Consider the following 27,686-nt stretch of genomic DNA (forward strand, 5'->3'; position numbering starts at 1 on the left):
TTTACATTAAAAAATAATGTATGACTATCTTCAATACTATTTTAAGTTCTGTAGAAGATTTGAATGAATTTCTTTTCATTTTCTCACAGATCTACTTATTACCTGCCTGTAAACATTGGAGTTTTGTTTTCAGCCTGCTTTGGTTTTCATCTTATATATCATTACCTTTTTCTCTTGTTTCTATTTCTTATTTATCCTGTTCTTCCTTTTTACTATTTTGAATTTGACTTCTGATTTCAGTTTTTTTTTTTTTTATCAAGTATTGGATCTTTCCCGTTAGTGCCTTTTGCCTTTTCTACATTTCTTACAGAACTGTTCTAGGAGTCAGAGTTGGAGTTCATCAGACACAGTTCATCTTTGCCAAATGGCAGTAATGAAAGCCACAATTTTATGTTTTTCTTCTCTTCTCCTCCCTCCCTTCCCCTCTCCTCCCTTCCCTTCCTCCTCCCTTTTCCCCTTTTCCCTTTATATTTTACCTTTTCCCTCCCCCTTCCCTCTCCTTTCATCTCTGCCTCTCCCCTCCCTCCCTTCCTCCCTCTGTCCCTCCCTCTCTCCATCCCTCCCTCCCAAGACAGGGTCTCATTATGTAGCCCTGGCTATCCTGGAACTCTTTCTATAGACCAGGTGGACTTCAAACTCAGTGATCCACCTGTCTCTGCCTCCCAAGTCCTGAGATTAAAGATGTGTGCCACCATGCCCAGCTTAAATGATAATTTTAAAATTTTATTTTATGTGCATAAGTGATTTGCCCGAGTATATGTCTGTGAACCACATGTGTGCCTGGTCCCCATAGAAGTCAGAAGAGGAGATTTAATTCTCTTCTGACTGGAGTATAGATAGCTACTAGTCACCATGTGGGTGCAGGGAATTGAAAAGGGAATAGATTTTTTGGAAGAATAACTTGTGTTCTTACCTGCTGAGCCATCTTTCCAGTCCCTAAGATAAATTTTACAATCATCACATAATTTGGCTGGTTGCATCTATAATATTAAAAACAAGCATAATAACCAGTTAACCAATTTTCTTTCTTACTAGTACTATAACCTAAGTTGCATGGTTATAAAATATTTTTATATTATTAATTGTTTGAGTGTTCCTGGATCAAACCCAGGGCCTTGTTTATGAAAGGAAAGTACTTTGCATTTTTTTATCTCAGCCTATATCATTTAGTTTTACCTTTGCTGACTGTAATGCCCCTTTCTAGGTGTTAGATACGAAAACTGTAATTTTTAGAAACAGAAAGTTCTCACTAAAGGTTGATACAATTTCTTAGATAACTAGGACTGTAAAGAAATCTCTAAAACTATGTACAAATTTTCATGAACCTAAAGTTACTCTAAGAACAAGTCCATCAACTAAAAACATATAATTATTAAAAGAGAAGGAATTGAATGAAATTTTTGATACTTGTTTGTGAAATAAAAATATAAACAAAAACATTGGCATAGTGTTAGGACGTTTGTACAAAGTGATATGAAGCCTTTAGTTTGGGGATTTAACACAACTTATATTTGGATAAGGCTAGAGCTCTTCATTTGCTCCTAATATAGTGTTATGTATGTAGATTTTGATAGTTACTTTTTTTTTTTTTTTTTTTTTTTCTGTGATGAAACATCAAAACACAAGGCAGTTTACAGAAGAAAGAGTTTATCTTGGCTTTTGATTCACCATTGCAGAGACAAGCTATGGCAGCAGATGACAGGCATGGGGATGCTGAGTTAACATTTCTTCAACAAAACATAACCTCATAATCAGAACAAAAGAAAATCAAAGAAACCAAAACCCAAACATAGTGAACCAGAAAGTAGGGAGAGGCTATATACCCTGAAAGCCAGCCTCTGATGACATACTTCCTGCTGCCAGGCTCCACCTCCTAAAAGTTCCATGACCTCCCCAAACACCACCAACCAAGCACTAAATGGTCAAATATGTGAACCTATGGGGAACATAAAACTATTACAGGAAGGATACAGTATGTGTACACACAGGGAAGGAAGTGTAGAGGGAGTTTTGTTAGGGAAATATACAGTAAGTGTTAAAGTTCTTAAGAGCAGAATAATGGCAGAGGTTTAGTGATAACTGAGAAGGCAGGAAAATGTTAAGGTTTTGGTGCTATGTATTGGGTGATAAAGTCTTAAGAAAATGTTGAGAGTGAGGAATATAAAAGAAAAATGCAGCTAGAGTATGAATGTTCGTAAATACTCTCAGGTCAGATGTGTACAGGCAGCATTTTGGGTAAGAAATTGAGAAGCTGTCATGGAGATGAATTTTCAGAGAGTTATCTAAAGCTTTGGGAAATATTCTTTAGACATGTCTTACTGTTTGCTTTCTATTTTGTTCAGTATGTTCCATCATTGGGTTGTGGGATGGTGTGTGTATATAAAGTCACATGTGGAGGATTTTATAAAATTTCCTCCTCTTTATTTTGATATATCTCGCTTGTCTCTGCCCTTGCTTTCACCTCTCTGAAAATCCTCCTTGGTCTTTGAGTGTCATTAATTTAGCTATTCCCACAATTACTGGGAAAGCGTTTCTCAACTATCTCTCACACACAAATGCAAAAATGTGTTTATGGGGCATGATGTTTTGATGTGCATACTAGCAAATTAGGGTAATTAACATATCCATCACCTTAAGCAATTAAGGTTTTATTATGATGATAACATTAAAAATCCTTCAAGCCATTTTGAAATGTTCTAAACATTACTGTTAACTATAGTTATACCCTACTGTGCATGGTATATGCATACCACATTTTCTATATTGATACCTCTGTGTATGGACAATTAGGTTGAGTTTAGATATCTTTTTGGCTTACTAATACAATTTCCTTTGGATATATACTCAGTGGTATGGCTAGATTGTGTAGCAATTTGGTTTTTAATTCTGGTATGTGTGTGCACTGTAGTTTTCCATTACTATACTGATTTATAGTTCTACCTTATTCCTTCCTTGGTCTACATCCTTGACAGCACTTATTTCTTTCATATTCTTTGATAGCTATTCTCACTAAAGTCAGCTTTGGTAGTTTCGATTCACAAATTTTCCTTTGAGTGGCACATTTAGTTTTTTTTTTAATTCCAAAGATGGTTAAATTTTATTTATGATAATTATAACAGTAAATTGTTGCAAGGAGGCTGCTTGTTTGTTTCTGGCTGCTCAGCTCTGAAATAACCCTATAGAAACTGTATTAATTAAATCAGTGCTTGGCCTATTAGCTCTAGTTTCTTATTGACTAGCTCTTACATCTTAATTTAACCTATTTCTATTCTTTGTATTGCTACGTGGCTGTGGCTTACTGGCAAGGTTCTATCCGACATCTGTCTCTGGCAGGGCTATGTGGATTCTCCTAACTCCACCTTTTTTCTCCCAGCTTTCACTTGAATTCCCCCTGCCTACCTCTACTCTGCCCTATTACAGTCCCAGGCAGATTCTTTATCCATTAACCAGTAAAAGCAATACATACACAGAAGGACTTCCTACATCAGTGAATGAAATGGGAACAATTTCCTGCTCACAGAGAGTTTAATTAATTAAAAAAAATCACAGCAATTATCCTGTTAGCAAGCAAACTAAGACATTCTGTGAAAAAGCAAGATGCATTGTATAAATCTTTGAAAAGATCTTAAAACAATAACCTTACCTGTCATTTTCCACCTATAATCAATAAAAACATCATTGCTTTTTTTTTAACCAAGATGATAATTTATGCACATTAAATATACTGACATTCATTAATACTAGCTCTCTAACCTCTTTGCATTTATTGAGCACTGCTTCATGAGTATATAAAGAATGATGGGTTTTGTATAGCTTCCTATGTCTTTACAATGCTGACTAAAGTAGGTTTTTTAAATTTGTGAAACAAAAACTAATACTGTTAGGTTTTAAACTGACTGTATCTAATTAAAATCAAGTTAATGACATTGTTTGTTTGTTTGTTTGTTTGTTTTTCGAGACAGGGTTTCCCTGTAGTTTCTAGAGCCTGTCCTGGAACTAGCTCTTGTAGACCAGGCTGGCCTCGAACTCAGAGATCCGCCTGCCTCTGCCTCCCGAGTGCTGGGATTAAAGGCGTGCGCCACCACCGCCCGGCAAGTTAATGACATTGTAAGAAGACATTATACCTTGATGGTTCCATCAGTCACTGGTAATCCAAAAAGAGAAGTTATTTTTATTTTTACTTTCCCATTGGCACATATTAATAATCTTGACTTAATGATTATGATGACAAATAGGGCTACTAGCCTTATTTAAGATTTATTAACTATGAAGAGTCAATTTTTTTAATTCTTTCAAGATTCTCCTTGAATTTGGTGAGTTTGATTATTTCTCTGAGTGTTTAATCCTATATTGTGTTCATCGACTGTTTTGGGTGTACAAATTTCTTTCTTTTTTTTTCCTTTTACTGACATTCGAATTTTTCTGTCATTAAATCTCCAAATTTATTGTTACTTGTATTTTTGTGTCTTCTGGAAATGTTTGGAATGTTTTGTCTCATATATACAATGTCTGAGATTCTTTAAGGGTGATTGTTTTAATTGAAAATGGGCCACCCATTCATTCATTCACTCACTCATTCATTCATATATATATATATAAATATGTATAATGTATGTTTATATATATGTATCTTGTGATGTTGTTCATTTAAAACTAGGTGTCTTAAATATATTTTAATTCTGTGAATTGCCCCTGTATGGTTTTGATGATGATGTCTGTCTGTTGAGGGCTGTGCCTATTTATTTTTCTTAAACTATGTTTTAAACAAAGATTGTCTTTTATGTGATCAAATGTTAATCTTTTTTTTACATTTATCTATCTATCATCTATCTATCTATCTATCTATCTATCTATCTATCTATCTATCTATCTATCTATCTATCTATCTATCTATCTATCTATCTATCGTTGGGTAGTACTGTCAGCCCTGTGGTTTTCTTCAGTAAGGTCTGTTCTCTCCACCCTTTTGTCTAGGAGGAGTTTATCAGCAAAGTCTTGCTTCATCAGACTCAGCCTTCTTGGTCCTCCAGTCAAATGTTAATCTTGATCATTAAATAAGTAATGTGATTCGTTTTACTAAAGAGCTATAACCAAAGTAAAAAAGAAAAGGTGTTATTTGCACATTGGTTTATTAGCCAAGGTATTCTTTCTGTATACTGTTTACTTGAGGGCCTCCTTTTTTTTTTTTCCACATTTTACTAGCACAAGCTTTAGCAATTATCGAGAGATATAAGTCTATTGGCACACAGCTTTGGCCATATCTGCTGCTCCTTTCATAGACTATGGCTCCTTGAACTTACTTCAGTTGCTTATTTTATGTATTCATTTGTTCATTTGTTCTTTCATTTATTTATTTTGGATTGGTTTTTCAAGGCAGAATTAAATCCATGTAACCGCCCAGAATGTCTTGTGATTTGCTTTGTGGACCATATTAGCCTTGAACTCACAGAGGTTCGCCTGCCTTTGTCTCTTGAGTGCTGTGATTAAAGGCATTTGCAACTATCTCCCGGTTGTCTAATTTTTGTCTAAGAAAATGTATTGTTATGTAAGATAGTCATTTGAATAAAACATTTGTTGATAATAAATTATAAAGAAGTATATTAAAATTGTGTACATGAAGTTTTACCATTTTCAAAGTTTATGCGTTATAATGGAATTTTATATGATGAATTAAATCTTAGCTGGAATTCTGATTCAGGAATCAGCATCTTTTATGTTTTTAGAGTTAATGGAAAGTCTGTTTTTATAATTATCAGTGCTGAGAAATCAACTTCGCAGAAATGTAGTACAGAATAGCAGGAGGTTCAGGGCCATTTAAAAAGTAGTTGGAAATTCTGCCTTAATCCAACAAAGCCAAAATTCAGTTAACAGCTTTTAAATTGAACTTAAATCAGCAACTCATAAAGCAAATTTTCAAATTCAGGCATAATTCAAGCTGAAGGTAAATTGATCTTATATTTATACTAAGGAATGATGGTAGGAAAAGATTAAATGTCTATTTTATTTAAACCATTATGCTTTCATATGAATAGAAAATACTGCATTTACGGTAAAAAATAATGCAGTTCATAACAAATGCAGTTTAGAGTCTGAGCCAAGTTGTTTCAGATAGTTGTTGACATTGCATGCCATGATGACATTCTGTTACAAAGTGTGCATATTGTATGTTCAAAACCAAGGCTACATTGAAGTTATACAGTACAAATATGGGCAAAGTGCCACCAGAAATCCCTTAGATTTATTATATGTTTGATTCTGAATTATTTTTTGATCATTAAATATTCAGAAACTTTCAACTGTTGCCAAATCTTCACTACCCTACATTAAGTTATGTGACTACTACTAGATGAGTATGAGCCATAGTTTAATATGCTGGGTCATAGACTTTCTCTTGTTCCATGCAACTATTTTTAAATCCTTTAAAATCCTTTTTAGCAGATACCAGGTATGGGAAACTATTCAAAATACATAGCTACTGGCACTGGTGAGATGTCTCAGAGGATAAGAGCACTGGCTGCTCTTCCAGAGGTCCTGAGTTCAATTCCTAGCAACCACATAGTGGCTCATTACCATCTGTAATGAGATCTGGTGCCCTCTTCTGGCCCACAGGGATGCATGCAGGCAGAATATTATATATAATATATATAAAATTCACGCAGGCAGAAATATATACATACAAACACACACACATATAATAAATCTTTGCTGGGCGGTGGTGACGCACACCTTTAATCCCAGCACTTGGGAGGCAGAGGCAGGTGGATCTCTGTGAGTTTGAGACCAGACTGGTCTACAAGAGCTAGTTCCAGGACAGGCTCCAAAGCTACAGAGAAACCCTGTCTCCAAAACCAAATAACAAAACAAACAAACAAACAAACAAACAAACAAAAATAAACATAGCTACCATTTTTGAGAACAATGTTCTTTTGGTTTTTCTCTTACACCTGCAACTACACTAAGAAATAGTCCTATTGTTCCCATTCACTTTCTAGTTTGGGGAGTTAGACATGCTAGGCAGGTGGGTATTTTTTCAAATCTAAATGTAGAAGTTTTTTTTTTCTTTTTTAAGTACTGTTTCTAGTGTTTATTACATTGAAGATCTCTGAAAAAGCTGATTTTTTTTTTTTTTTTGGACAGGGTTGATCAATTTTGGTAACTTACCAAAGAATTACTTTATAGAGAGAGTTGATATTTTTTATGTTCCACATTGTGCCACTTTCTATGTTGCTACTCATCTAGTTTTGTTATTTAGTATGTAAATCAGGGTTGGATTATTTTCTGTCAGAATTTTAAAAGTCTTCTCTTGTCTTCAGGCTTATATAGTTCCATCCAGAGATCTGCCATAATTTTTATCTCCCCCATTGATAGGTCATGTCATGTCATGTCATGTACATTTATCTGCTTCTTAAGATTTCTCTTTAGCTAGGTTTTATAGCAAATTTTATACTTTGGAATATTTTGCTTGGAAATTTTCTGATTTTCACATTTTTCTGAACTATCCATGCAGTATTAGTACACACCTTTAACCCGAGGACTCAGGTGTGTGCCACCACCACCTGGCTTTCTGTTTTGTTCTTAGTCCTGTGTGTTTTGTTCCTTTTTTATTTTTCTTTTCTTTTTTTTAAATTTAATCGGACTTTTTTTTTTTTTCAGAGCAGTGTTAGGTTTATAGTGAATTTGTGGAGAAAGTACAGGAAACTACTGTTAGGTTCTTCGTGCCTTCATGTGCTCCACTTTCCTACGTGTGTCTCCTCAGAGTGGAACACTTCTGACAACCGCCAGTTCCGTTGTATTGACAATTGCCATTAACATCCACAGTCTGTTCTTCATTATTTTGATATTAAATGTCATATGGATTTTGACAAATGTACATGACATTTATCTGCTAATTAGAAGTGTTTCCCTGCACTAAAATCCCTGTGTGCTCTGCCTGGTCATTCCATCTACACACCCTAATTTCTGATAATCAGCAGTCAACAGAGTTTTACCTTTTCAAGAGTGTAACACAATCAGAGTTCTGTGATTGCAGCCTTTTCGGGTAGCTTCTTTTTGTTCATTGCATTTCATGACTTGGTGGATCAATTGCTTTCCACATCAAATAATATTTGGATACTGAAGCTTGTTTTTCAACTCACCTTCTAAAAAAACTTCTTGGTTGCTTCTAAGTTTGAGTATTTAGGAGTAAATGTATAGTAAACATTCTTGCCTAAGCTTTGTTCATGTCAGATTTTAACTACATGGAGCATATCTCAAATAGTATGATCATAGTTGCTGTTGATTAACATATCATGATATTCATTTTATTTTAAAATAAATTTCTTTCTTTCTTTTTTAATTGACAGGCGTGCCCTTAAGATCATCACATAACAAGTTAGAATTATATAGACTTTTCTGTATTGTGGAATAACCTCTCCAGCAATGATAACTTCAGAGTTACCAGTGTTGCAGTAAGTATTATTTTTTCTTTTAAAGAAATATGAGTATAACATTACAGGTTTCTGATGAGATATATCAAATGTGTTCTGTTGTTGACAATATATTTGACATCTAAATGTTAGGGTACATGATTACTCTGCTCATTGATGACATTAGAATGTCATGTTTTCTGACATTGAACAAATCAGGTATTAATGTTATTATATCAGGGGTCATTTATTATAACCCTTATGTGGCATTCATTTTGATAATTAAACTGGATCAGAACTGTACTACATGTCCTACATTTCTTTGTGCTGTATGCTATGATAGTAATTCTGTTGTCTGCAAACTCCACCATATGCGGTCTTATATTTAGAAGAAAATATTTATTAACCTTTGTCCTATATTGTACTTTTTCTATACACTTACTGTTTTAATTCATTTCTTTCATTAAGATTCCTTTTTTTAATCTTAAATTTATGATTACTGAGGCATTCTGGTTTCTAGAATGATCTCAGGAAATATCAGTCGGTGTGTGAGTGTAATATATAATTAAATTTGTTGTATTTGTTGGACAGACTTGGAGGTGGAGATTATTATAGAATTTTTAGAAAATGTCACAGGCATATACAGATATTGTTTCTTTTATTATTTATTATTTGATCTATTTGATAATGATAACTTAGCTATAGTAAAAGGATTATTGGCTTAAGCAGTTATTTTTTGGTTATAGTTTAGTTACAAATGTCTTTTCCAGGAGTTAGCCTTCTATCTGTTCTCCTGGAAGCTTTAAGACACAAAGCTTTCCAGGTGCATTTACTTGTTTGACTGATTAATGATACTTTATAAAATTTGTGAACTATTGAAGGTAAAATTTAATTATTTTCTATGCACTTGTTCCTCTTTTTTATTTTTTTGGACGTAATACTGAATTTGGAGGTCCCTGCATATTCTTTTCTTTGTTCTTAAGAACTTTTGTTCTCACTCATCCAGCTTACTATGTATGCTTTATTTTAGATCCATGTCTTACAGAACTCCTCTGGATCTTTAAAATTAGAATAGATGTTCCCAATGATCGTAAATTTTCATTCTTTTCCTGACATTGTATTTCATAGAACGTTCATTATCACTTCTTAAAATAATAAGCTTTTCTATCATATTGTTATATGCCCTGCTTGTAACATATTTACTGGATTTTAAATATACCCTCACATTAATAACAGATAGAATTTGAAACAAGCTTATTTGAATATATTTATAATTAGTGAAATTGTAGTGGTAATATTTAGTATTAGGGAATATGCTCTGTAAGTGAAAAATTTCATAAAATTGTAAGTCTGTAAATGTGTATGAGTACTGCATAGTAATCTGAGAGCTGGGTGAATGAGTTTGGTTGAATAAGCTAGCTAGAGAGAGTATTCTTGGTTGAGATTAATAAACTTTTTGAGAGCATATACTTGTCTGTGATTTTTGTGGTTATGTTTACGTTATTACTTTGCTTAATCTACTCATCTATCTAGTTATATGCCCTGTTGTGCTTTCTATCAATGAAAAAAATGCCTGAACCAGTCAACTTACAAGCATCCGTGCATCCCAATTTCAGGGTTTTTATCTTAGGACGAGTTGACCTTGTTGCCTGTATGACCTTTATGCCTCTGGTAAGGCAGTTTATCATAGTAGGGGGATACAGGGTGAAGCAACCTGCTTACTTCATCATGGCTGGGAAACAAAGAGAAAGGGAAAGGGGCTGCAGTCCGAGAACCCCCTTCATTGATAATGCCTCTATTAGAACTCACTTCTTAAAGGTCCCACCATCACTCATTAGTGCCATAAGATGGTGACCACATCTTTAAGATTTATGACACTCAAATCACAAATTTCTTCTGCCTCCACATGTTCAGGCCTGTCTTATAATGCAAAATGCTTGTGGTCCCCTTTTAATAGTCTGCAGAGATTTTCATGTTCCAGAATCATCCTTGTCCAGATTCAGAATTACTTACAAGATATAAGAGAAAATGAGTTGTAAGTCAGAAAACATATTTCTCTATTCCAAGATACAGTGACATAAGGATAATTCCTGTTCCCAAATGGACAAATAGGAAAACAAAAAGGAGAAATTTTACCAAAATCAGGACTAACCGCAGTCAAACATTAAATCTTGTAGTTCTATGTTTGTAATTCAGAGTCCATGGTGATGTGTTATGAACCCCAAAGAGCTTGGACAGTGATGTCTTTATGGTCATCCTTTTTGTACTGATTTTTCTGGATCTGGTGCTGCTTCTGTGTTCCTGGCATCTCTGACTTTATGCTGTGTCCATTATAGCTTCTGCCCCCATCTCATAATTTCCCTCACCACCTTGCCAGTGGTTGCTTACAAGGATTATGAATCTGATGTGCTCATTCTTGCCTTTGTGGCATTCTTTTGAAATCTCCTCAGAAGCCTCCAAGACTCTTGACTTCATTTTTGCATACCAGCACAACCAGAATTACGTGAATAATGACAGAGTCTGCCACTATAGCAACTGTCCTCTATTTCCTATGTGGCTCTCCATAAGCTGAGCAGAGTCAATGTCGTCTTCTCAAAGAAATATTTCCCTAGGTTCTCTTGTTATGCCTGTGCAGGTGTGATGGTTAAGATCTTGTTGATTCCCGAGATGCAGTAAGGCACTTTTGCTGTTCCACTGCAGTCTCCTTGATTTCTTCTAATGGCGGCACTAGCAACCTCAGCATACTCTCTTTCGTAGCACCTTTAGCCATGCTTCTTTTTTCATGGAAGCTTCACACCTTTCAAATCCTTTCTGCTCTGTAGTGTTTGACTCTCAATTATTGTAAATTTGGCCAAAAGAAGCCAACAGTATCCATACTGCTTCCTTGGTGATTTGCTGTCTTTATTTCCTCTGCCAGAGGAAGCCTTTTATTTTTATTAAATTTCAGACTTAAATTTTTATTTGTGTAGTAATAGTGATTAAAAAGTGAGAGAATAGGAAAGACAAAAAGACCACTATACAGATTAGTCTTACTGTATTCTTGACTTACTTAGATACTATAATTGCTGATGAATTTGTCTATCCTTACTGTTGTTAATTATTAAGCAATGTCAAAGTATTATCTGTTACTGTATAGTTTATATTCTGTAATGGCCTAACTCTGAATTGATATAGTGTGTAGAACAGACTCATGCTTCATTGTCATTACATTTATAGGTATTAATGAACTAACAACCACAGATATGCAGTTATCGAAGCTATGAGGGAAAGATTGGGTGTATTATGAAAAATTTAACACCCTTTAGGGTGTTAGGCAGTACTGGGAATTGAACTTAGGTCTTCACACATGCTAGACAAACACTCTACTTCTGAGCAGCCAGGTGGTGGTGACACACACCTTTAATCCCAGCACTGGGGAGGCAGAGGCAGGTGGATCCCTGTGAGTTCAAGGCCAGCCTGGTCTACTAGAGCTATTTCAAGGACAGGCTCCAAAAAGCTGCAGAGAAACCCTGTCTCGAAACACAAACAAACAAAAAGGAAAGAAAAGAAAGAAAGCAAAAGATAATTGAACAGAAGTTTGAAGTGGGAGGTGTGCTTGGAGGAAGAAGGGAGGCATGTATTAGTTCTAAATTGAGGAAATGGCATTTTTAAGACTCTTAGGTCGTATATTGAGATACCTGATACAAAGCCTTTCTCCTCCAAATTTTGTTTTTATGTTTGGGAATTGAGTTCCATGACACTGGGCTTATGAAATAACAATCCTAAGAGGCCTCCAAGAATTGTATCCCTCTCCTCCTCCAGCTGTTGGTATCAGCTGAGATTTCAGGGAACGGATGAAGAGAACATAGTAAGATATATATAATTAAAAAGTAAACTGTGAATACAGTCTGGTAATTATACGAGTAGGAAGGCCAGCACTAACAAAATGTGTTAGGAAGAATTTGTAATATCCAGGCCAAATTGAATGATGAGGATGTTTTTATAAGATAGAATCTGAAACCCTGTCTCGAAAAACCAAAAAAAAAAAAAAAAAAAAAAGATATAATCTGATTTTATACTTAGAGCTGATGTCTCATACTTCTGCAAATGAGGATTGTGGCTCATTGATAGAGATTTGTATTTCTTTTGTGTCCATCTTAAATAGAGACTGTGATATGTAATGTGACTGATTTATCTATGTGGCTAGTTGTTTCAGATACTTTTACAATAGTGCAAGACAGCAATTACCTTGAATAGTCACTGATAGAAGAATATTTTTAAAAATTCCATGTATTGTGCTAGGAGTTTGGAACATATTCATATACTCAAGACTTTAAAATTGAAACACTCACATATGTTGTTTATAACATGCTGAAATCTCTCTCTCTGTATTTATTGTATATACACGCATAGAAATTATTTTAGTAGAATTTGATTTTTTCTTTTGGTTTTCTTGAGACAGGGTTTCTCTGTATAACAGCTTTGGATGTCTGGTGTCTGTAACTCACTCAGTAGACCAGGCTGGCCTTGAACTCACAGAGATCCACCTGCCTCTGCCTCCAGGTGCTGGGAATAAAGGCGTGTGCCACCACCGCCTGGCAAAGGATTATTTTCTTTTTAACATTCAGGTTTTTTAATGTGTATAAGTTTTACTTTCATGTATGTATGTGTACCTGCATGCTTGGTGCCTGTGGAAGCCCAAAGAAGGTAGATCCCTTCAAACTGGAAATACAGGCATTTGTTACTAATATGTAGGTGCTCAGAACTGAAACTTAATGAGTCCTATGCAATAACAAGTGTTCTTGATTTCTCAGTCGTCTTTCTAGCCACTGTAGTAGGATGTTAATCAGCTGGTTCTGCTAAAGTCCAGGAGCTAGACTGAAGAGTTGAGGTGAGGAAAGTTCAGATTTTTCTTATGTTAAGTCTTTCCCACTTTTCGTATTAAAAATTTATTCTACATGCTAATAATAAGTATGCATATAAAACGAAGTGCACTTGCTGTTAACAATAGTTTTGATTTTTTAAACTGGCTGCAGTTGACAGTATTATTAATTACTTCATACTTACCTGATAATTTATTTTGTCATTAAACTGTATTATTCTAACACAAATTCATTTTACTAATGGCTTAATTACTATATGATGGAACTGGATTTCTCCTATAGTTGTCTTGGAACTTTCTGTGATGTCAAAAGCTTTTAGCTAGTGTGTCTAAGATAAATATAAAGCATTTGCATTTCAGTACCCTCACATAGAAATACAAGAATTCAAGTTCAGTTTGAAATTCAGCTGACTCTATCATGTATTAGATCTGTGACTATGGATCATTTTATCACATAATATACATATTTATAAAACTCAGGCACCTAATATGTTTTATTCTTTTTTATGCATATGTTTTGCTAAAACTTAGACTAACAACATCCTTAGTCATCAGGGAAATGCAAATCAAAATGACGTTGAGATACCATCTTATACCTGTCAGAATGGCTAAGAGTAAAAACACTGATGACAGCTTATGTTGGAGAGGATGTGGGAGTAAGGGGAACATTCCCACTGCTGGTGGAAGTGCAGACTTGTACAGCCACTTTGGAAATTGGTATGGTGGTTTCTTAGAAAATTGGGAATCAATCTACTTCAATAACCAGCTATACCAATTTTAGTCGTATACCCAAAGGATGCTCAATCACACCACATAAACACTTGCTCAGCTATGTTCATAGCATCACTATTCATAATAACCAAAACCTGGAAGCAACCTAGATGTCCCTGAACTGAAGAATAGATAAAAGAAAATGTGGTATATTTACCCAATGGAGTATTACTCAGCTGTACAAACAATGACCTTATGAAATATGCAGGCAAATGTATGGAACTCGAAGAAAAATCATTTTGAGTGAGGTAATGCAGACCCAGAAAGACAAACATGGTATTCACTCACTCATAGGTGCTTATTTGGAGTAAAAGATACAATAGCCAACCTACAATGTACAGCCCATAGAGAGGCTAGGTAACAAGAAGGTCCCAAAGTGGGATGCATGGATTTCCCTGGGAAGGGGAAGTAGAAGAGATCTCCTGGGTTAACTGTGTGTGTGTAGGGGGGTGGGGATTGGAGGGATGGACAGATGGCAACTAGAGGGAGTGCGTTGGGTGGGCTTGGTGTGGAAGGTTTGGAGGCAAGATGGAGAGGGACAGTAACAAAAGAGATGCCTTGATGGGAGGGCAGTTTGGGGTTAGGGAGAAACCTGGTGCCAGGGACGCCCCCATCCCCCAGGAGCCCACAAGGATGACCCCCCAACCAAGACTCCTAGCTAGCAGTGATGTGAGAGGGTGCCGGAACTGGCAGATTGGTGACCTTCCTAAATCCTATCAGAGTTACTCTCTCTAGTAACTGATGGAAGCAGAGGCAGAGATCCACAGACAATTACGGTGCTGTCTTGTATCACAAAGGGAGGATGGATTGTACTAGCCAGGGGATCATGATGGGGGACCCCACAGAGACAGCTGACCTGAATTCGTGTGATCTCATGAACGCTGAACCAACACAGGGAGTCCAACGTAGGCCTTCTACATGTGTGTGACAATCACGAGGCTTAGTCTTAGTAAGGCTTCTAATAGTGAGAACAGGACCTCTCCTTGACCCTTAGCTGACTTTTGGTAACCTGTTTCCCAGGCTGGATTACCTACCTGGTCCTGCCTAGATATAAGGGCAGTAGCTTGGACCTGCCTCAATTATTTGTGCAAGGAAGGCCTTTGTCTTTCTGGGTGGAGATGGATGGGAAGTGGGGAGTTGGGAAAGGGGAGGGAATGGGAGGAGAGAAAGAAGGGAAACTGGTTGGTATATAAAAAAAATGAAAACTAATGTTATTTAAATAAAAAGAAACATAGACTACAGTAGTATATGCTAAACAACTTGAGAGAGTGGTATGTACCATAATGAAGAGTAAAACAGTACGTTTTATTTTTTTGGAGCAAATGAGAACAACTAGATCAAGGATGGAGAAAAAACTGCTGATACTTCAGATTTTTAAAAGAATGCCCCCTCCCAATCCCAAACAGTAAGATTACTAGTAAAGAGGTCTTTCAGTACCTGACTTTGCTTTGCCCAGTAGTTACAGACTTCTAAAGGTTACTGGGGAGAGGGTTCACGAGACCCTATCTCTTCCTGTAGGATTTATAGGCAGTTAACCTTTGCTAGGGAGATGTTCTTTTTTTGTTTTTGTTTTTTTTTGTTTTTCGAGACAGGGTTTCCTAGTTTCTGGAGCCTGTCCTGGAACTAGCTCTTGTAGACCAGGCTGGCCTCGAACTCAGAGGTCCGCCTGCATCTGCCTCCCGAGTGCTGGGATTAAAGGCGTGCGCCACCACCGCCCAGCCCGGAGATGTTCTTTTTGTCCTAAGTGGTATAGCTGCCTATACAACTGTCCATGCTCCTATAATCCTGATTAAATTATTGTTTCACCAAAAAGTAAAAATATTCTTAAACATGGTTGTTTGTTCATTTATGCATTGTCTATGTCCAGGTCTATCCTGTGCCACCAGAGTGTCGTAGTAGACATGAAGATGTAGAATTCTAAAAAGTTACTATGTGGTCTTTTTAGAAAAAGCTTTCTTACCCCTTGATTATTCTTTTTTGTTTTGTTTTGTTTGTTTGTTTTTTCCGAGACAGGGTTTCTCTGTAGCTTTGGAGCCTGTCCTGGAACTCACTCTGTAGACCAGGCTGACCTTGAACTCACAGAGATCCGCCTGTCTCTGCCTCTTGAGTGCTGGGATTAAAGGCACGCACCACCACCAGCAGGCTCCCCTGATTATTCTTTACAACAGTAGTTATATTTGAAATATATCTGGTGTATTTCAAATACCAGGTTGCCTTTGAATATTTGCAAGTAGTGGTGAGCTATGTGATGTGAGAATGGTGCTCATAGTAGTGCATAGACTGGTGTGCAATGTGATTGAAAATGGTACTAGCAGTAGTGCATAAACTGGTGTGCCCTGGGAATGTATAGAGCAGCTTGCACAGGGGAGAGGTTATAGACAGGGAGACAAAGTGAAATTTTTTTGTTTCCTTTTTTTTTAAAGATCATGATAATAATGGAACAAATGTGAGACTACTATTTTTATTTTTCTCCCCACTCCCACCAGATCCTTTCCCCTCCCTGTTTACCCACATTCATGTTTTTTTTCTGGCGAGAGACTGTTATACTGAAATTTTCTTTGTAGGAGATAAAATGGAGTAATATAAATTTATGAATTTGAATAGATAGGATAATTCTGAAGATGCTAAATTTTATAATAATTTTTATGTGCACTAGCTAAAAATAAGTTGATTAATGTTATTTCTATGAACATAGGTTTAGAAGAAAGTCTAATTTGGTGAATTTGATGTGGCTTTTAAAGAAGTATTTTAAAGCATTTAGATCAATTTAAAGAAGCATTTCATTCATGCAAGTTAATAATCTTGAATAAAAGATGTGCAATATGGTTAAGTGTTCTATTAAGGTATTAAAATTATTTAAATAGAAGCTACACATTATGTGTAAGATCTCCAAAGGAATGTAATGCAATAACAATGGCAGAATAACACACATTGAGAATTGAACTTTAAGGAAGGGATCAATACAAAGAGGGAACCAAGACTAAAAAGCAAATGAAGAAGTTTTTTTAGTTGGACTTAATATTGGTTGTGTATCCTTCCTGTTAATTTCTTTTCAGTTTTCTACAGACTTTAAAAAGTGTTGTTGAGGTAGAATTTAGTGCTGTGTTGATTAGTCAGAATCAGAGCCTAGAATATTTATTATGTATTTTGTAAGCCAGTTTAGTACAATACAGCCATTACAAAAAGTTAAATTATGTAAACTTAAAATGAAGTAAATCAGTGTTTGGGATGATGGCATAGAGGTTAAGTACATGTATTAACAGGCAAGAGTACTATGACATGAACACACATACTAGTATATCAGACACGTAAGAAAAGTAAGTGAAATAAATCTCGTTAAGATAGAATATTCAAAATTCATTATTTTGCAACTTAAACATTTACTGTTTTCTTGAGGTTATTTCTCATGTGGTATAAATGAATGCTCTTTTTTCCATTATTTGGAAATAGCTGAACTGGTGTGCTGTTTATCATTTTCTATTGATAGAATGTTGGTAGTTTCAAATTGGTTACAGGGAGAATATTTATACATGAAAACTAAAAAATACTACACATAATGATTTCAGTTGTTAATTGTACATTTAAGAGAATGATAATAAATTGTTTATAATGTGGATTAAACTTAAAGGTGCATCAGATAGTCAATTATAATAGTTTTCAAAGTTAGAAATACTCTTCCAGTATTGAAAATTATCTGATTCAAGAAAGAAATCACTTATAGTATTGACTACCTGGTAAATTTCCAACAGGTGTCTCTTTCATTGCATTAATCCTATTCATTAAAAAGACCACTAATAGAGTTTGACAAAAATAGTTATTTTATGATGGCTGCATGGAATTTTCAATGAAGTGGATTGTATTTTTAATTATTGTCCATTATTTTTGTGCTATGGATCTTTCAGATCTTTATGTAGTCCTGGTAGCACAAAAAGGCCTTGAATTCACAAAGATATACCTGCCTCTGCCTTCTGAGTTCTGGAATTAAATGTGTGTGCCACCATCACCCAGCTTCAGATGCTTTGTTTTTCCTCTTTTAAACATAATTTACATATATTCTTTGGAAATTTTACATTATGCCCCCCATCCCACTCACCTCCCATGCCCACCTTATCCATCCTTCATTCTTGTATTGTTCCTCCAAGCAAAATTAAAAACACAAACAAAAATATTAATTAAAATAAAACAACAAAAATAAAACAAACAAAAAACCACTTCACTCCCCTACCTTTCCTGTCTTTCACGCTCTCCATCACCTTCTCATCTGTCTTAGTGGCATTGGGAACTGCTGTATATCATGCAGTATATTCTTTTGTCCAGATAGCTTTACTTGCACAGATGTTCATTGTGTAATGAGTTGTTGGTCTGGTTTAAGGCCTCCGATTTCTGGTACACTATCAGTGTACTCTGGACTCTCATTGAAACTCCTCTTGGATATCCTGCCGTTGTCCGAGTCATGGATATCCTTTGACTATGGTTTCATAGGACCAGCCCCTTCATGTGCCTATAGATGGAGTAGATGTTGGGGTGAGGCAACTCAAAGCCCTAGATGTGTACCTGGATGGTAGCTGAGTTGGTTAGTCAGGGTCACTGATATCATGCTCTTCTGGCAAAGGGTGGAGCCAGCTCTCCATGTCAACTATGAGTGTTGATGCTGTTCTCCCTCCCATGCTATTTTTTTTTTTAAAGAGCCACTTGTTTACTAGTATGCTGCCTTCCATTATTTTATAAATTTCTCTCAAGCCATTTTTAAACTTGAAGAACTAGTCTTGTAGTTATATTTTATAGAGCAACTGTCATTTCTACATTACTTTATTCCTTTCTATTTTGGAGATAAATTTTATTTAGTGCCATGTAACATTAGATGAGAAGTATGTGTATTTTGGTTTACTGGAGATTTCTGAAAATAGAAATATTAACTCCTGCTTGTTAGTGATCCTAGGTAAGGGAAGTCATAGAACTGAACTGCATTTCATTTATTTATTATTTGTTCACTACAACAATCTGGCATTTTCTAGGGATGCAACTAATGAAACTACTGCCCATTCTGATGCTGGCAGCGAACTTGAAGAAACAGAGATCAAAGGAAAACGAAAAAGGGGTCGTCCTGGCCGGCCTCCAGTATGTATTATATTTGTCTTTGTGCTTCAATGCTTTCCCATAAATAAATAACCTTGATCTGAGTTGTTTGTCAATTTTTGTATTAGTGCTGTTAATATTCTATGGTTTTTACTCCAGTGATGCAACCGAGATTGTTGGGAACTTTTCTTCGGCTTTAACAGTGTCAGAGAAGGGAAATTTGTCACACCTTTGCACAGAGTAAATGTTGAATGAAGTTCAGTTAAGACACTGCACTTTTCACTCAACTTTTTTTTCTTGTAGCTCCTAAATGTGCATTTTGGTAGTAATATTTTCAAGCCTGAGGTATGTTTTAATAAATAGTCTTAATGATTCATGAGTTGAAAGTTTAGAAGAGTTCAAGGTGGCCTTATGTTGAGGGGTATCTTTACAAATTATGCAAGTTTTAATTAACCATCATGAGTGTAATGAACTTTGAGAGATAGTAACAATATATTAGGATATTAAGATTTACTGTTCTCATTCATCTATGATCTGATTTGCTATTGTATTAATGGTTTTATGACTTATGAAAGAGCTTATGAAGAATCTTAGCTTTCTTTATAGAAGACATATTTTCATTATTGAGCTTCAAAAATTATTCAGTGTTGCTAGTCTTGTTTTATTTCTCCACCTTTTTCTCCTTTTATGATACTTTTTAAGGTCAATCTAGACATTATTCCTTCTGTAACTATTTCAGTTGGTATGTCTTTGTATTTAAACAAGTTAGTCTATCTTCTTATCTCACAGTCAGCATAGAAATATCTATATATCTAGATAGTCCCTCCCTCCGTCCCTCCCTCTCTTTCCTCTCTCTCTCTCCATACCTACCTACCTATAATCATCAAAAAGGAGTGAAGCTTTCTCCCTACCAAACCAAGCCATCACTGTGTAGCATTACTTACCATCTAGGTGTTATGTAAGTTTCTTTGCTTTTGTCATAGTTTCAGATGTCAGTGGTGAGGTCTCAGTCCAATATTTTTATTACACCCCCAACCCTTTCCAGTGTCATTTTCAAGTCGTCCCTGTTTGTTTTCCTGTGCTTTTGACTAACTGTGTGTATGAGATTCTCCTAACCTACCCCTTGAGTATGATCAATTTATTTGTATAGCTTCCAGAATTTAGGGAAACTCCTTTAACAGTCTCTTATCAGCATTGCAGAGAGAAATAGATGGGGCCATGTATGAGAGAAGGGTTAAAGACATTCGTTATCAATTAATTTGTGTCATCTTCTAAGAACTTCATAATATTCAGTGTTCTGAAATCCCTTTGAACCCCGTTGTTGTGGAAACTTCCTTACATATATAATGCTTTTAGATTGGATAGGGAAACTCAGTAAGACTTGTATACATTAACATTCTTCTTGCCCTTACGTTGTAAGTCATTTCTCTCTCCAGAGTCTGGAGCAAGACCCTTCTGTGTTAAGAGGAGATATTAGGAGATTATTTATTTATTTATTTATTTATTTATATTATGTACACAACATTCTGCCTCCATGTATACCTGCAGGCCAGAAGAGGGCGCCAGATCTCATTCCAGATGGCTGTGAGCCACCATGTGGTTGCTGGGAATTGAACTCAGGTCCTTTGGAAGAGCAGGCAATGCTCTTAACCACTGAGCCATCTCTCTAGCCCCAGGAGATTCTTTTGGGCAAAATGAATGATACATTTTTTAAAATTTTTCTTTGCTGGCTAGGTCCAAGACAAAAAAGAGAGGAAAAATTTGGGTTTTTATAACCAACCTTAGAAATCAACTTACAGCTTGTAATAAGTGAAAACAAAATGTACAATGTGACAGTTGCAAAAGCAAACATGTAAGGGACCTCCCTTGCTTATTACCATCACTCTTAAGATAGCATTATCCTCAAGTACTTTTACAGCTTATAATCTTTTTATAACTGGTATAAATTTTAATAATACATTGTGTTGGGTATATTCATAATGCAAATAGAACCCACCTATTATAATTTATGGTTATGGTGTTTGTCTTGGGCATTTTTGTATTGCTGTGAAGAGAGACAATGACCAAGGCAACTCATAAGAAAAGAAGCATCTAATTATGGCTGGCTTACAGTTTAGATGTTTAGTCTGTTATCATTATGGTGGGGAATATGATGGCACATAGGCAAACATGGTGCTGGAGAAATAGCTGGGCGTTCTACATCCTCATTTCCAGACAGCGGAAGAGAGAACCACTGGGCATTGCCTGGGCTTTTGAAAACTCAAACCCTTCCCAGGGACAAACTTCCTCTAATAAGGCCATACCTACTCCAACAAGGCTATACCTCTTAGTCCTTTTCTAGTGTCACTCATGACTCAACATTCAAATATAGGAGCCTGTGAGGGTCATTCTTATTCAGAGCACCACAGTGTTATTACTTATTGTGTATATAAGAAGATAGGTAGGTGTTTTTTAATGAGTTATTGAGCATGACTTTTTGAATATAATTATATCTCTTTTACCAGAATTATTATTTTAGGGCCAACCTTAAAACAAAACTCGGAAGTATTCTGCCATTTGACTGTGTACTGGCTTATACTTGCTTGCATATTTTTCGACTGTATGGCCTTTATTTAAAGAGCAAAAACTGGAGAAAAAACATGCATTGTAATCTTTATAATTCTTTTTTTTGGTTTTTCGAGACAGGGTTTCCCTGTAGTTTCTAGAGCCTGTCCTGGAACTAGCTCTTGTAGACCAGGCTGGCCTCGAACTCAGAGATCCGCCTGCCTCTGCCTCCCGAGTGCTGGGATTAAAGGCATGCGCCACCACCAATTCTTGTTCACTTGAAGAAGTGTTTATGCCTATAGCTTTCCTTACACATTTTGGGGAGAGTGAAAGAATCTTGTAATTAGTGTGAGACTGTTTCTCTGGCTACCATGTGTGTATTCTGAGAATGTAGGCAGGTTGCCTTGCCTCTGGGATTCATGGAAATTTGTTCTCCTATTAAAATGTTGTATTATTTTTCTTCAAGATAATTAATGTGAAATATTATTTTAATTTCGATGTGTATACAGCTAAGCTTCTACAGTATGTTTTCTTATTTAAAAGTTTTGTATATCTAAATGATTAATTTTTTTCTGTGCCAAATATAATTGGATTTTTTTGATAGAAATGCTGCTGTCCAATCTAGTAGGTAAATAATACATATTTGGGGGCTGGAGAGATGGCTCAGTGGTTAAGAGCAAAAGGTTCTGAGTTCAATTCCCAGCAACCACATGGTGGCTCAAAACCATCTGTAATGAGGTCTGGTGCCCTCTTCTGGCCTGCAGACAGAGTATTGTATACTAAATACATAAATTAAAAAACAATACATATTTATACTGTGGTTTCAGAATAATCCTATTTGAATTATATCAAAGATAACTTATTTTCAAGAATGATAAAACATTTTCTATTAACCATCTGTTTTGTGTGATCTCAAATTTTTGGTTAATCCACTTTTTAAAAACTATTTTATTCATTACATTTCCCATGATTTCTGTTTTTTGTTGTTTAATTTTTAAATATTTGATGTGTATATGTATGTGTGTGCACACATGCGTGTGCTCTTTTATGTAAATGTATAAGCATGTCTGTGTAGGCCAGAGGTCAACTTGTAGGAGTCATTTCTCTCCTTCTACTGTGTGAGTTGCAGGAATTAAATTCAGAGGTAAGGCTTAAAAGCAAGTCTTTTGTTTTTTACCCAGACTTCTTCCCAGCCCATTTTATTTCTTTTTGAAAATATTAATTGATTATATAACATATTTATGGGGATAAAATGTGATATTTTTCTTTTTGTATGTGCGTGTGATTTGTGGACATTTGTGAATGAACATGTTTCATTATATGTTGGTGCTTGTTTTTGCATGTGTATCTGTGTGGAACATGTGTATGCCTAAATTCACATTTAGAGTCTTCTATTATGTTCATTGATGCTGGGTCTCTCAGTTGAACCTAGTGTGTGTGTGTGTGTGTGTGTGTGTGTGTGTGTGTGTGTGTGTGTGTAGGGGGCGACTGGACTGGCTAGTCATCTTATTATCTCAGGTTTCTGAGGATGGAATAGAGGCAGCCACCCACTATTACATGGGTTCTGAGGATCAGATTCTGGTCCTCACACCTACCAGGCAAGAAGATTTTCCACTGAGCCCCAAAGTGTGTTTGATACATATGAACAATATAGAATGATTAAATTAGAATTGTTAGTGTTACTGCCTTATTATTGGTAACTCTATTTAAACTGCATATGTATATTATATATTTTAGGAATTTTCTACAATAAGTGGTTTCATATGAAAATATCAATGTGTCTTTAGTGTTAGTTATCCCTCCTGTCTTTTACCTTGCCCTTTTATCTCCCTCTCCTTAAAACCCTTCCTGTACCATTATTTCTCTGTAATACATTATACCACTTTGTTCCATCTCCCTCCCTTGAGCACACTCCCAATCCTGTCTGACATCTACTAATTTCCTGACTTCCATTTCCAGACGTAACACAACATATCTGATGATTCAAGGCTAGCATCTGAAAATGAGAGAAAATGTATGCTTACCCTTCTGTGTCAGGGTCACCTTACTCAGAATGGTAATTTTCATGTCCATCTATAATTTCATTTTTCTTAACATCTGAATAATATTCCACTGTTTAAGTAAACCTTCTTTTCGTTATCCACACATCAGCTGATGGCTGTTTTTCTTTCCAGGTATTGTGGACATGGATGAACAGATATCTTTTTAGTAGGATATAGAGTTGTTTGATTATATGCCTAACAGTGGTATAGATGGATCATGTTTTAGAATCTGTTTCTAGCTTTTTGAGGGACCTTCATACTGATTTCTGTTGGCTGTACCAGTTTGCATTATGGCCATCAATAAATAAGTATTCCTTTTCCTTCACATCGTTTTCAGCATTTGCCAGCATTTGTATTTTGGGTTTTAGCCATTCTCATTGGGGTAAGATAAAAATCTGAAAATAATTTTAATTTATATTTTAACCTGATAGCTAGTGAAGCTAATACATATATTTTTAAACATTTCTCAGCTAATTGTATTTTATCTTTTGAGTACTCATGTTTAGTTCCATTTTTCACTTTCTAAGAATTTATTTTTAATTATGCGTGCGTGTGTATGCACATGAATGTGGGTGCTTGCAGAGGCCAGAGGTGTTGAATTCCCTGGAGCTAGAGTTACAGACTAAACAATATGATGCTGGGAATTGAACTCAGATCCTTTTAAAGCACATTACTTGTTCTTAACCACAGAGTCATCTATCTAGTCCTTCCACGTCCCACTTTTGATACTGGGTTTTTGTTTTCTTGATATTTGAAGTTTTTAGTTCTTTGTATGTTGTAGATCTTAACTCTTTCAGATGTATAGCTGGCAAGGGTTTTTATTCATTTTGTAGGATGCCTCTTCACTTGGATGATGGTGCCCTTGCTGCATAGAAGCTTTTTAGTTTCATGAGGTCCCATTTATTAATAATTTACCTATGCAGTTGGAATCCTATTCAGAAAGCTCTTTTCTGTTCTAGTGAATTCAAGCATATTCTCTTTGTCTTCTTTGAGGTTCTGGGCATGAGGTCTTACCTTAATATCTGGTTGGATTCATGCATGGTGAGAGGATTTTTTAATCTACATATTTATTTATTAGAAATATTGTCCTATTATCTTTGTTGTTGAGTCTTTGTTTAGCTTTAGTATCATAGTGATACTGACTTTGTAAAAAATGGTTTTCACTTTTTATTTTGTGGAATAATTTTAAGAGTATTAGTGTTCTTCTTTTGAAGGTCTTGTAGAATTCTAATCTGAATCCAACTGTCCTCTGGCTTTTTTTAGGTGAGAAATTATTAATTGCAGTTTCTATTTCCTTGGATTTTATGGGTCTAATGTTTTAGTTCATCTTGATTTACATTCACCATTTCTTTTGGATTTTACAATTTTATGAAATAAAGATTTTAGAAAAATTTGTAGTTAGGATTCTATGAATTTCCTCAGTGTCTATAGTAACTATTTTTACTAGTTTGTATCCTCTCTTTCTTTTGGTTAATTTGACTAGAGATTTGTTATTCTATTTAATCTTTTCAGTGAGCAAATTCTTTTTTTAGTTGCATCTTCATATTTTTTTGTTTTTATTTTGTTGTTTTCAGACCTTATTTTAATTATCTCTTCATTCATTTGAGACAGAGTCTCACTGTGTCATCCTGACTAGCCTGGCACTCACAGAGAACCATCTGCCTCTGCTTCCTCTGTGCTGTGATTAAGGATTCATCTACCACACCAAGTTTTACCTAGCCCTTTTGGGTGTTTTTTTATTCTTCTTTTTACAAGACCTCTAGGTGCATCATTAATTTATTATTTGATTTCTCACAAAAATACTTTTAATGTAGATATTTAATGCTATGTACTTTCTTCATTGTGTTCCATATATTTTAGTATTTTCTGTTTTTGTTTATGTTCTAGAACCTTTAAATTTTTCTGCTTGAATTTATCCTTGAACACTTTGTCATTCATTAGCATCTTGTTTAGTTCTAATGAATGCGTACTTCCTGCAGTATCTATTCCTCTTTACATCCAGCTTTATTCCATGTAGTAACATAAAATGTATGATATGATTCCAATTTTTGTATATGTTAAGTCTTTCCCTGAGTCCTAATGTATGGTCAATTTTGGAGGAATTTCTTTCTATAGGTTCCTGGGTCCATACATGTGTCTTGGAATATGATCCAAGAATGGAGTTCTGTGAGGAAAATTCTGAGTGCTTGTGAGAAATCTTCATGAAAAAAAATTAGACAAGAGTCTTATGACCTCACTTTCTTCAAAACACTGAATTGTTGGAAGGTCTTTTCATGCTCCTCCTAGGTGTAGCAGATAAGAGTGTGTTTACTTCAGCTGTTATCCATATACCTCTATGGAAGAAAAACATGTTTTTACCAATGGCTTGTTCTTATGATTATACACTTTATTCCTGTGACTCTTAACACTCAGAGTATAAATTGTCTGATGCTCTGAATAGTTTGTTATTGCTTGAGACTTTAGTCTTTCTCATTATTTCCCAAGTTTCACATGCTCCAGAGCGGCAGATATGCATGTATTAATCATTAGTATTGCTTTCTTCAATTTTTATCTGATTATTTTTACTTAAAAATTTTGTATGTGCATGATATGTTGTGCTTTTGTGTGTGGTGTGTGTACTTGATGAGTTTGATGGAGTTGAAGGATGGGGCAGAGAATGAATGAATATGAAGCCCAGGTTCAAGTTGGGTATCTTCCCTTTGTTTTCCACCTTTATATTTTTGAGACAGGGTCTCTCTCTCTGAAACCTGAAACTCAGTGATTTAGCTAAATTGGTTGGCTAGTGAGTTTCAGAGTTCTACTTTTATGTACTTTCCTAGCCTTGGGGCTATAGGCACTTGTGCCATTTTATGTAACCTTTTACTAGATTGCTGGGCATCTAAACTCTCCTCATGTGTGCATGGCAGGAATCTTACCAATAAAGCTATCTTTCCAGCTCCTATTTTTATGTTTTGAGGCTATCTCATGAAACCTAGGCAGGTCTGGAGTTCTTGGCTCTTCCTCCCTCTGCCTCTCAAGTGCTGGAATAACAAGCATATAACAACTATTCCTGGCTGCTTGATCCCCCCCCCCCCCACACACACAGTTCCTTCTTAGTATATATAAATGTTGCTGGATTTTGTATATTAATTTTTGATTTAGTTGTAATTTTGTATGTTGGTTTGTATTTATAATGTCTTTTCTTTTTCTTGAGTTTTGACAGTCCTATCAAGTCTGTGGATAGTTCTTAGTTTTTTTACTTTATATATCCTGTGTGTGTGTGTGTGTGTGTGTGTATAAAACATATATACATAGAAAATAGTAATAACATATATATACACAAACACACATACACAAACACACATACATACATACATACATACATACATACATACATACATACATTATTGTTGTTTGTGGTTTCTGTCCTGCCCGGTTTCTGCAAAGAAATCACACAGAGGTCTACATTAGTTATAGACGGATTGGCCTATTAGCTCAGGTTTTTTATTAACTCTTATAACTTACATTAGCCCATTCTTATCTATGTTAGCCACATGGCTCGGTACCTTTTTCTGTTTGGTAGGTCACATCTTCCTTCTGTGTCTGGGCAGGACTGCAGAGGGAGATTCCCTCTTCACAGAATTCTCCTGTTTTCATTGCCCCACCTCTACATCCTGTCTGGTTGACCCGCCTGTACTTTCTTCCTGGCTATTGACCAGTCAGTGTTTATTTAAAACGTAATTGACAGAATACAGAATTGTCCCTCAGCATATTATATTACTTGCTAATGGCTAAATTTCTTTCTTTTATTTATTTGCATCTTTTTTTTCCCTTTCTTGGTTGCTCTGACTGACTTGTAGTATTGTGTTGAACAAACCTAGTAAAAAAATTGGCATATGTGTCTAATGTAGATTTAGAGAAAGTGCTTTAAACTTTTCCACATTCAGTATGCTATTAACTGTTTGTTTGTCTTAATGTGGCCTTTATTTATAGCAAGAGAATTTTCAT

The 27,686-nt window shown here is 35.5% G+C and overlaps 1 protein-coding gene and 1 non-coding gene across 5 annotated transcripts in view; one reads left to right on the plus strand and one right to left on the minus strand.

Moving 5' to 3' along the window:
* Nucleotides 1-27,686, plus strand: part of Stag1 (stromal antigen 1) — a 324,710-nt gene that overhangs the window by 66,060 nt on the left and 230,964 nt on the right. For 3 of the 4 annotated variants that reach the window (XM_038322525.2, XM_038322527.2, XM_038322526.2), the window contains exons 2-3: nt 8,343-8,447; nt 19,053-19,155. In XM_038322525.2, the coding sequence (XP_038178453.1) occupies nt 8,419-8,447; nt 19,053-19,155 (132 nt within the window). In that variant the 5' untranslated portion in view covers nt 8,343-8,418. Of the gene's footprint in view, nt 1-8,342; nt 8,448-19,052; nt 19,156-27,686 lie in introns of those variants that run through there. The other variant, XM_038322528.2, reaches the window with a different exon arrangement.
* LOC119810933 lies at nt 4,904-5,031 on the minus strand. Its single transcript, XR_005284869.1, has one exon.

Source organism: Arvicola amphibius, chromosome 3 (genome assembly GCF_903992535.2).
Source record: "Arvicola amphibius chromosome 3, mArvAmp1.2, whole genome shotgun sequence".
Classification (NCBI taxonomy): Eukaryota; Metazoa; Chordata; class Mammalia; order Rodentia; family Cricetidae; genus Arvicola; species Arvicola amphibius.